General features: G+C 46.4%; 1 protein-coding gene across 1 annotated transcript; it reads left to right on the forward strand.

The window, feature by feature from the left end:
- On the forward strand, positions 7,885-10,494 carry LOC8058627 (receptor-like protein 2). Its single transcript, XM_002449658.2, has one exon. It carries the CDS (start codon positions 7,925-7,927, stop codon positions 10,115-10,117), a length of 2,193 nt encoding a protein of 730 aa, XP_002449703.1. The 5' UTR covers positions 7,885-7,924; the 3' UTR covers positions 10,118-10,494.

Raw genomic sequence — 11,964 nt, forward strand, 5'->3', positions numbered from 1 at the left:
CCAGTTGCTCTTGAAACTGTTGTGTTGTGAGACCACACAACCCTAGGTAGCTCGTCAACCCATTTCCCCTTTCTTAGGTTGAGCAGTGTTTTGGAGATTGCGGAGAATATTATTCTGTTTGCTCTCTCCACTGCTCCATTTGATTTTGGGTGGTAGATAGACGTGAAAGCGATTCTGGTTCCTATGTGATGGCAGAATTCCTTGAACTTGTCTGAATCAAACTGCTTCCCATTATCAACTGTGAGCAGGCTAGGAACTCCAAATCTGTAGATTATGTTTTGCCAGAAAAATTTCTTGATTGTTTCTGAGGTTATGGTTGCTAGGGGCTTCGCTTTGATCCATCTTGTGAAGTATTCGATGGCTACCACAGCGGATTTGTTTCCCCCCTGGGCAGTTGGCATCGGCCCTACCAGGTCCATTCCCCATCTCTGCAATGACCATGATGGTGATATGAGCTGAGTTGGTCCTGAAGGTCCCGACTGAATTGGTGAGAAGGTCTGGCAAGCTTTGCATGTTTTCACTATTTCTTCTGCGTCTTTGATGTGAGTTGGCCAATAAAAACCTTGTCTCAGTGCTTTGGCAGACAATGCACGGGGGCCGATGTGTGATCCACATATCCCAAAATGTATCTCTTGCAGGAGTTCTCTACCCTCAGTTTGCGGTATGCACTTCAGCAAAGGTTGGACTACACCTTTTTTTGTACAAGTTTCCGTCAATGATGATGTAGTTCCTTGTTGTTGCTTCCATTCTTTTAGTCACCGCTTCGTCTTCTGCGGTCGTTTTGCCATTGAGAGCATCTGCTATCGCCTGCCTCCAGTCCTCGCCTTCTATCAGCAAGACTGAGCGGAAAGCCTTTGGCAACGATTCGGTTGCGGGTGCCCCAAGGATTTGATAGAAGGTTCCCTCTGGCAAGGCAGTGTTGTTGGCTGCGGCTTTGGCTAGCTCGTCTGCCTCGTAGTTCTCGGCTCTTGGAATGTATTGCAGAGTAAACCCCTTGAACCTTCTCTCCAGCCCTCTTACGATGGCCAAATATCTTGCTAACTCGGAGTTGTGTGTCAAGTACTCCTTCTCCACCTGTCCTGCTACCACCTGGGAGTCTGTTTTGATGAGCAGGGTTTTGGCTCCCGAAGCCTTAGCTTTGTTGAGCCCGAGGACAAGTCCTTCATACTCAGCTATGTTGTTCGTTGCTCTAAATTCGAGTCTCGCAGCGTATTTTAGCTTGAGTCCTGACGGTGCAATCAGAACCGCTGCCGCTCCTGCTCCTGATTGCCCCCAGGCACCATCTGTATACAGTGTCCATGGTTGGTCGACTACCTTCTTCTATTCTTTGTTCGAAGGTGTCCAATATGCCACGAAGTCAGCCAGGGCCTGCGACTTGATGGAGGTTCTTAGGACATAGGTGATGTCGAACTGTGATAGCTCAGTTGCCCTTTTCCCTATACGCCCAAAGGCCTCCTTGTTCCTAAGGATGTCACCCAAAGGCTGCGATGTGGGTACTTTGATCTCATGACTTTAGAAGTAATGCTTGAGCTTCCTTAATGCAGACAGGACTGCGTACGCGATCTTTTCTATTTCTGTGTAGTTCAACTTTGCTCCTAAGAGAGCTTCGAACACATAGTAGACGGGCCTTTGCACCATTCCCCTATGGTCACTTGTTTCGTGCACCAAGACAACGCTGACTGCGTGTTCAGAGGCAGCCACGTACAATAGTAAGGGAGTGTCTGGCTCGGGCACAATTACCACTAGATTGGTCGCAATATAGCTTTTGAGTTGCCTGAATGCCTCTGATTGTTCCGGACCCCATTCCGTTTTATCTCCTCCCCTTAGCACTTTGAAGAATGGAAGACTTCGTTCTGCAGATCTGGAAATGAATCTGTTGAGAGCTTCTATTCGACCAGTTAGCTTCTGCACCTCTTTTTTGTTCAAAGGTTCTGCCATCGACATGATTGCCTTTGTTTTATCTGGGTTGGCCCTGATTCCTTCGGAGCTAATGATGTAACCCAGTATTTTTCCCTTGCTAACCCCGAATAAACATTTTTCTAGATTCAGTCTCAGCCCTGTAGATTTGAGGTTAGCAAAGGTTTCCTGCAGGTCTTTGATGTGATCCTCCTTGTTTCTGCTCATGACGACAACGTCATCGACGTACGCTATAATGTTTCTCTGCAGCTGGCTGCCCAGAACCTTCTTCATCATTCTGGAGAAGGTTGCTCCTGTGTTCTTGAGACCCTCAGGCATTCTGGTATAGCAGTATGTCCCGAACGGAGTCGTGAAACTTTTCTTGCCCTCATCTTCCTTCTTGAGCCAAATTTGGTGATATCCGGAGAAGCAATCCAGCAGCGAAAATCTCTGGCAACCGGTGGCTTTGTCGACAGAGGCATCTATCCTTGGCAAGGGGAAGGAGTCCTTGACGCAGGCTTTGTTGAGATCTGTGAAGTCTATGCACATTCTCATTTTGCCATTTTTCTTGGGGACCAAGACTACATTTGCTAGCCATTCTGGGTACATGATTTCTCTGATGACATTTGCGTCCAGAAGTCTCTGTACCTCTGCCTTAGCTGCTAAGGTTCTCTCCTCAGACATCTTCCTCTGTCTCTGCTTCTTCGGTCTCATTCTCGGGTCGATGTCCAACGAGTGCTGTATAATGTCTCTGCTAACTCCCTGCAGGTCGGAGGCACCCCAAGCAAAGATGTCCTGGTTCTTCTGTAGCACGTCCAGCAACTCAAGCTCTTCCTCTCTGCTAAGAGTGGCGGATATGGTGACTTTCCTATCCGGCACCGCCTCTTGTAGAGGGACACATTTTGTTTCCTCCTAATCAGCCAGGTCTGTTTTCCCCTTTGGCATGTCGGGTGATTGGCAAGCTTCTTCTTGCGTGGAGTTCACAGAGTTTATGTTTCGGAAAGACTTGTAGATTGCTTTCTCTATGTTTCTCGCTTCTTTTTTACTTCCGTGAACAGTGATCACCCCGTGCAAAGCTGGGATTTTCATGCACAGGTACCCCATGTGAGCAGCCGCATTGAATCTGTTCAAGAACCCCTGCCCGAATATGGCGTTATACGGGTAGTGCAGGTCTACCACGTCGAAGGTAATGTACTCTGTCCTTGCGTTTTCCGCTGTGCCGAAGGATACCGGTAGGGCGACCTTGCCTAGAGCATGTATGTATTTTCCTCCTAACCCAATCAAAGGTGACTCTGAAGGTTGGAGCTGGCTTCTGCTGAGCTTCATTTGGTCGAAGGTTCCGGCAAATATTATGTCTGCAGAACTTCCTGAGTCTATCAAGATCCTGCTGATTCCCCAACCCACAACGTTTGCCATTATGACCATTGCATCCGCATGTGGGTAGCTTTCCAACCTTAGATCTTCTTCGGAGAAGGTTATTGGGGTTCTGGACCAATCGGTGCAGCGGACTGGGCCTTGCACTGCAATATTTTTGACTAGACGAAGGTGATCCTTCTTCTGCTTCTTAGTCTGGAACTCCATTGTGGACCCTCCAGCTATTGGCAAAATCATTCCAATCATGGGCAGCGGTGTGTGGGGGCCAATCTGATTGTCAGGGTGAGGTTCTGGTTTTGGTGGAGGTGGAGCTTGGATTAACTGAAGTTGGTTTGGTGGAGGAGGTAGTGATTGCTGGTGGGGCTGCACGGTTTTGATGTATGTAATCTGTGGGGGTCGGGGGGGGGCACATAGGTAGGTTGTTAGCCTTGCTCTGCAGGTTGCTGTGCCGGGCGCCAAGCTGGTAGGAAACTAGGATAGTAAGCGGAAGCTAATGCGGCGGGCTGGATTGGAGCTAGGTGTTGGCTTGATCCTCCGACATAGGAATGGTAGAAGGATTGTGGGAATGTATGGTTGACTTCCCTTGGTTGAATGACCGAAGGCTGAGGCTGCGGCGCCGACCTATTCTTGATTCTCTCCTGGGTCTCTTTGGCGTCTCAGCAATCCCTGGTCGAGTGACCCTTCTCTTCCCCGTGGAAGAAACAATATTGCTTCCGCTGCCGCTGCTTCTGATTCTTTTGCCACCCTCTGTTCTTACCTCCTCCTCCAGCTTGGTTAAATCCGCGTTCTGAGTTTCACGGTTCCGTTGGTGGACGGTTCTGCCCCGACTTGTCGTTCCTCGGTTGCTCAATATTCATCATCTGCCCACCAGCTTCCTGCTAAGGACGACGCGCATCTTGGCTAAGGTTCTTCTTCTGCGAGTTTCTGTCATTAACTTACTTTTTCTGGGAGTTTTGCTCCTCCAGCTTTTTGCGGAAGTCGTTGTTTGACTTGCAATACTTCTCAAACTCGTGGTACAGCTCGTGCATGGATGCCGACTTTTCCCTGGCCAAATGAGCTGCAAAGGGCCCTATGCGAAGGCCTTTGATGGCCGCCTCTATGGCAATCTCCTCCGGCACGCCAGGTGCTCTTGCCTTGGTCTACACGAACCTTTGAAAGTAGTCCCATAATGCTTCTCCTTGACTCTACCGGCACTAGAACAGATCCGTGGAGGTCAGTGATTCAGCTGCAAATCCTTGGAAGTTTGCCAGAATCTTGTCCTGGAGGTTCTCCCATGAATAGATCGACCCAGGCCTGAGCATTGAGTACCATGCCAAGGCATCCCCTTCGGTTGTGATCACAAAAGATTTTGCCATTACAGTTTCATTTCCTCCTGCTGAGGCTGCTGCTGCCTCAAAACTCATTAGGAACTCACGAGGGTCCGTCTTTCCATTGAACTTGGGGAGAGTGATCAGCTTGTAGGTAGCCGGCCAGGTGTTGACGCCTGCAATCCTTTGGACAGAGGGGAACGAAGGTCCAGAGTAGTCCGCAGTGTGCCACTATAGTTTACCGGTTGCACAATCACCATCGGACCAGCACTCGATAAAACCGCGGGCTGGACCGTCGGTTGTGGTAGAGATTGCATGCTTAGGATCTCTGCTTGCAAGACTGAAAGCTGCTGCCTGATCTCGCTTGCTTGCGCTGCTGCCAGCGCTGCCTCCTGACTTGCCGCGTAGGCAACCGCAATCCGGTCTCGTTCTTGCTGAAGGTTCTGCAGTTGTGCTTGCAGCAGTTGGAGCTCCTGGGCGGCCGTTGGTTCTGCTAGCTCTGCGACGGGAGGGGCCTGACCAGCCTCCAGCTGCACATCCTCAGGGCCCTCCTATTCCGCGGTCGCGTACGCACTCCGCACGGCCCTCCTCGGCCTTCCTCTCCTAGAGGACTCAGCTTGCGGTCTTGTGGTGCTCGATCTCTTTCCAGCCATCGCAGGTGATCCTTCGGGCCCCACGGTGGGCGCCAATGTTGGGAAAATGCGCACTGCACTCCTGAGCAACGCAGAGTACCAAGAACCTTCTCACACGTTGCAGTGAGAGGCTAAACAACAGTGAACAGTGAGCACAACAGTAGGTGGAAACAATAAATGCTCTCTCTTCTTAATGGTGGCATCACTCCCCTTATATAGGGCTCAGAAACCGACCTAAGGTAATTACAGAAATACCCGTGACGGTGGGGAAATATCCTGGCATATTCCTATATTACAGTCTACTGACCCTAAGTCATTTGTGTAATTTCACACCATGGGCTTCTCACATGCTCCTCGCCTAGGGCTTCAGCTTGTCAAATGCTTGAATCCTCTGCTCGACTGCCGAACCTTCGACGTTTCTACGCCGAAGGTTCCTCGACTTGGCCACGCCGGAGGTTTCCCGGCGTAGACGCGCCGGAGGCTCGCCTCCTCCGCCGCGTCCTACGCCCTTCCTTCGGCCATCCTCCGTCACGGGGAGGTTCGAAGGTTCCTTCCTTCTCCGCTAACGACCTCCGTCGTTGTCTTAGTCCCTGCGTTTGCTCAGTATCACAAGAGACGCGTTAGCATTAGTCTTTCTCAGGACCTCCGCATAGTTTCGTACGAAGGTTCTTCGGGTGGAGGACATCCTTCGAAGCGACCAGGGGAAGGATGCGGCTTGGCCCCAACATGAATACTCATCTATCAACCTGTGCATGCGTGTCTCAAACGAGTTCAATAATGTCACCTATTGTCATTCAGCTCAATAATACTTTCTGCCCCCCCCCCCCCCTTCTGTCTGTAGTTCCTTTCCCCCCCTTTTTAACGGTGTCTTCCTGTCCACAGTTTGAACCAAAAAATCTGACAAAGATTCACGAAAAAGTAAGAAGCTGATAAATGGGAAAATTAATTAAGGAATTTCAATTAAAGAACCAGAATATTGTATAGAAGGATAAAAACGAGAACCTGTACGGACTGACCACGTTCTATCTTTCTGTGGCTCAAAATTCCTGAGTAGCCAACTACGGAACATCATCACTTGATCAAAGGCTCCACGTTGTTGACGTGTATCCACACTGTTGCCTTCAATAGATCGCTATGGCATCTTCTCTTTTCCAAAAGCTGGATGGGATCGGATCAGAATAGGTGTGTGGCTTAGCACAGCTTCCTCTTGGTGCGCGGTGACACCACTGTTAGAGCTACTATCAACCACCAAGAGTGCACTTGCCAACGACAGGTGCGTGTAACCCTATGATTCTAAAATATTGCCCACAAATTTAATTTTCTAGCGTTGAAACAGAGAAAGCTAAAATTTGCCAAGTATATATATGTTCACTTCGATTGTACCCCCTTCCAAACTATGAGTCATTTTAGCTTTGACATAAAGTAAGTCTAGGTGCATAGTAAAAGCTATTGTATCTGTAAAACGATGATTTACAATTACAATTTGGAATGGAGGAAGTAGATTCTAACTTAAATTGTGAGCATACATTGAGTAAGAATTTAAGTTCAGAACTTCCATATTAGCCATGTACTCAATCTTGAACCATGAATCACTTATCCTTGCTCCACTTACCATCAATATCACTTATATATCCAAGTCCCCTATCTAAGTGAGATGCATACAAAATCCAATTCTTTTTTCAGTCTCTGGAGCTTCATTGCATTAACTAATTTATTTTGGTGACTCAATAGATAGTCAATGCACGATGTTTTTTAATAAAGAATAGTTTATATCCGACTTCATCTATCAACAAATAGAATTAGGCCAATTATTACAAAGTTTCACCCGCAGGCCAACACGCAACTAAATAAAGCTCCAACTTAAAATAAAACAGCCAGAATAAAGCTAACTAAGAAGAGACAAAAATCTAGTTGACAGCCATCCATTGAAACCGAAGAACTTCAAAGCTAACGTCTCAATATACTTTTCCGCTGAAACTAGCTCGTAGAACTTCACACCGCTACAATTGTACCCACTGTCGATGCACAATTAAGGAAAATAAAAATTATTTCATTGTCCAGATAAAAAAAATATAGTGAACCACGAAACCAATTTACCAACACAATCTTGTGTGCAGATATGTGTATGTGCATGACATATACTTTGTGTGGCTTTTACAAATGAAATACTTACAACCATGAAAATCCAGGTGTGGATCGAGCAGCAAGGCCGGCAAACTCCTCGGCTCCCCACTTCCCTCCCTCTATCATGTCTCCCAAAATGGAGCCTTCCTCCTAAGACACTACTTAATTTTTAGGAAGTAGAAGACGGAGAAAGATAAGGGAAAGAAAAAGAAGGAACCCTGTTAGAGCATCTCTAAGCGTCTTTTTTTTTCAACTTATCCTGTAAATCATCATTTGAAGGGCCCATTTTAAGAAGGAATCCTGCATGTTAGAGCATCTCTAAGCATCACCACAAAACATGCTATTTTGTTCAGTAAACATCACAAAAACCACAAAATTATGAATACGAGAGTCACAACTTAACAAAGCTCGTCTGCATCTATATATATATCACAATTTGCGCTTCCAGAAAAGCTACAATGCATCCAAAATAAAAGGAAAAAAAAGTAAAAGCAAAATTGGATCAACATCCTCGCCTGCTTTTAAATATTCAGTTGCTGGTGCTCTATTTATCAGGCCCACCACAGGAACGAAGTTGTCCAACGTTGTACAATGGAAAAGACCACACACCAACCCCATTCCTCCAAAGTATCTTTACTTAGTGCTGCTCTTGTACTGTTGCTCTTCTTGGCCTCTCCCATCAGCTCTTGCAAAGAAGAGGAGAAGACCTCCCTCCTTGGGTTCCTTTATGGTCTCTCTGAAGCCTCTTCCATCAAAGATTCATGGCGAAATGACACAAACTGCTGTTTGTGGGAGGGCGTCACTTGCAACTTGGATGGGGCTGTCCTGGATATTTCTCTGGCTTCAAGGGGCCTTGAGGGGCACATATCACCCTCACTTGGCAATCTTACCGGCTTGTTGAGGCTCAACCTATCCGGCAACTTACTCTCTGGTGAACTACCACTGGAGCTGCTGTGGTCCAGCAGCATCGTCATCCTTGATGTTAGCTTCAACAAGCTCAATGGAGAGTTCCAGAAGCTTCCATCCACCCATGAACTGGCAATGAAGGTAATCAACATCTCAAGCAACTTTTTCACAGGATATTTTCCATCTGCCACACTAGAAGGCATGAAGAATCTGGCCACTCTCAACATGAGTAACAATAGCTTTACCGGGAAATTTCCAAGCACGGTTTGTGTTGACAAGCCGTTCTTTGTGGTGCTTGATCTGAGTTACAACCAGTTTCATGGTGGCATACCCCAAGAACTTGGCAACTGCTCTATGCTGAGAGTGCTTAAGGCTGGACATAACCAACTCAGTGGGACACTCCCGGCTGAGCTCTTCAATATCACATCATTAGAGCACCTCTCGTTCCCTAACAACCACTTGCAAGGAAAAATTGATCCTGAGCATGTAGTCAAACTCAGCAAACTAATTGTCCTTGATCTTGGGGGGAATTCGCTAAATGGCAAGATCCCAGATTCGATTGGGCAGCTCAAGATGCTGGAAGAGCTTCACTTAGAATATAACAACATGTCTGGTGAGCTGCCACCATCTTTGAGCAGTTGCTCAAATCTCAAAACCTTCATCCTCAGAGGGAATAACTTCCATGGAAAACTCACAAATGTCAACTTCTCCACCCTGTCTAATCTAAGAATCTTAGATTTTAGATTAAACAAGTTCACTGGCACAATTCCAGAAAGCCTATACTCTTGCAGCAACCTTATTGCACTGCGGTTATCTTACAACAGACTCCATGGTCAGTTTTCGTCAAGAATAAAGAATCTCAAGTCCCTAAGATTCCTAGCTGTTTCCCATAACAACTTTACAAACATCACAAATACACTTCAGATCCTCAGTTCCTCTACGACTCTGTCTCTCTTAATATTGGGTGGAAACTTCAAGCATGAGACCATGCCAGACTATGATACCTTTAATGGATTTAAGAATCTCAAGGGACTTGTCATAAATGACTGTTCACTGTATGGAAATCTACCAAACTGGCTGTCCCAGCTGAAACTGTTGCAAGCACTGCTTTTAAACAACAATCAGCTCACTGGACCAATCCCAGCATGGATTAGCACCTTAAACTTCCTTTTCTACATAGACATGTCGAATAATAGTCTTACCGGAGATATACCAGTAGCACTGATGGAGATGCCAATGCTTGAGCAAGCCAAATCAGACAAATTTTTCCCAGCCACCATTATATTTCGGTTGCCTATTTATCTTACTCCGTGTCTCCAATATCGTACGACCAGCGGTCTCCCAAGAACGATCAATCTAGGCTACAATAAATTTACCGGTGTAATCCCACCAGAGCTTGGTCAGTTAAAAGAACTGCTTATACTCAACCTGAGCTTCAACAACTTATATGGGAAGATTCCTGAATCAATTGGCAACCTCGCGAATCTACAGATGCTAGACTTGTCATATAACAATCTGACCGGTGCAATCCCTTCCACGTTGGAGATGCTTCATTTCCTTTCCAAATTCAACGTTTCTAACAATGATATGGTAGGGCCTATTCCAACTGGAGGCCAGTTTAGCACTTTTCCAGACAGTAGCTTTGTTGGCAACCCAAAGCTGTGCACCCCAACCCCGGTGCACCATTGTGTGCGCCATTGTAGTTCAACAGATGCAGCTGCACTTTCCATTGCCTCCACAGAACAGTACATTGACAAGGACATGTTTGTGATTGCCTTTGGTATATTCTTTGGAGTAGGAGTTCTATATGACCAGATGGTTTTATCCAGATACATCTATGTTGGCCAAGTCTGCTTCAGCTATAATAGGCAACAATAACGTGTCCTCTGGCTTATGGATATGAAATGGACACTACTCAAGCAAGCAACAAATACCGAGGTCATCATGATTGCTATCAGACTCTCCAAGCATGCCATGCATCAGCAGCAGCAAGATCAACCTGATTTGAGTTATCATGTTCAGAGTTTGTTAATCATGTTCTGCTTGAAATGGATAAATGAAAGGAAACTAATCAATGGACTGATCGATGGAGGAATAGAAGAATTTGTACTCAAATAATGAACTGGTATGTTTAGGCCCAGACCTGTCTCAGGGCTATGTGTAACTTTGTGCAGATTTTCACAACCTTTGTTGAAAACATGATGTCTTGCAGTTCTGAACATTGTCACAAAATGTGTAATATCTCTCTTCGACAACGATGTTATGCACACAACCATGCACTTCTTAAAAGTGATCTCCACAATGATGTAGAACTATGTGCAAATTTTCATAATTTCCTCAAGTCTTATAATAGGGGCCTTGTTATATGGTGACTCGAATCCTATTTATAATAGGACTCAAGACAGGTGTGCTATTAGGATTTGTAGTTGTATTAGGACTTGAGTGTAGGAGATCCTACTAGGAGTAGGACTCCTACTTGCATGTAAGGGGAAGGTGACTATATAAACAAGGGGTAGAGGCCATAGGCATCTACCAAGGCAACACTGAGGGTCTCATCCAAAGCTTGTGAAGAAAAATTATAAGCGCTCAAGAGGATTAGGCTAGACATTTCTATTGCACTAGATTCTTGTATAGAGCAAGAATTAGTAGGTCCTAGAGGATCAAGTTGGATTGTCCTGGAGCATGGAGGATAAAATGAAGCTAGGGGACTTGTCCCGCTCCATCTGTCCATTGGAACCTGCTGGGGACTAGAGAAGCGAGGTGGTATGGTGGGACATGCCGATGCCAAATAGAACTTGTGAAGCATGGGGATCAAAGACATGATATGGAAACAGTGGCGGAGCTCTCAGTATGGCAAGGTGGGGCCACTGCCAAACCTTGAGCTTGCCTGATACCTACTGTAGCATGTTTTTTTATTTGCTAAAGATGCTATAAACTATAGTGGATTGTTTCGTTAGACCGTATAAGCCATACCTTAATTCTTCCAATCCCTACCATAATTCTTCCCTGTCCTCCGCCACTGTATCGAAACACAGTAACCTCAGACGATTCTTCACTGCAATCGGTCCTGAAGAAATCATTGAGGGATTCTACTCCCAAGAGTATGCATCGACCATGCCATCGTCGGTCCATGACTAGTGGGAGAGAATGACCTTTGGTGCTCCCATTCCTTGTTGACATGAGGCAGGGCATTCTCAAATTTTGGGGAACCAAGAGAGGAGTGACTGATGCTTTTGCCGTTTAGATAGGCTCCTTTGTCAATGCTAGTGATGTCATGGAGGTTGGTTGGTGGAGACATCATGTGCACCCGTGTGGCAGCGTGCACTGAGGAGCAGTCATGTAAGAGTTTCCTGGCCCTAGAGGAGTTAGCATCTCCTAAGGAAGTTGTAATCATCATGATGATCCATGTCCCATAGTGCAGTAGTAGGCCATGGATGGCATCCCCTCAGGTACATTTGTGGTCCTGAGGGTTGAGATACCATGGAGCACCCCCAGTTGTCCGGGTGAATAGGACAATGATGGGTGAGGTGTTGCCTGTGTCGAAGGAAGCTGATGAAGATGCCAGGCCCCTAGCACCAGAGCTTGTGGAACGAGGCACGCATGGTCTCCAATTGAGTGGTACTCATCGATGCAAATTAGATGCCGACGTTGCCACTCTTTCCCGACAGGAGGAGCGACAAGGAATGTTGCTCATGTTATGAAGAACATGCACTCCTTGGAGCCAT

The sequence above is a fragment of the Sorghum bicolor genome, chromosome 5, assembly GCF_000003195.3.
Source record: "Sorghum bicolor cultivar BTx623 chromosome 5, Sorghum_bicolor_NCBIv3, whole genome shotgun sequence".
In the NCBI taxonomy this organism is placed as follows: domain Eukaryota; kingdom Viridiplantae; phylum Streptophyta; class Magnoliopsida; order Poales; family Poaceae; genus Sorghum; species Sorghum bicolor.

What these genes read in the sequence shown, in the direction of transcription:
- LOC8058627 (XM_002449658.2), top strand. Translation starts at nt 7,925, where the DNA reads ATGGAAAAGACCACACACCAACCCCATTCCTCCAAAGTATCTTTACTT.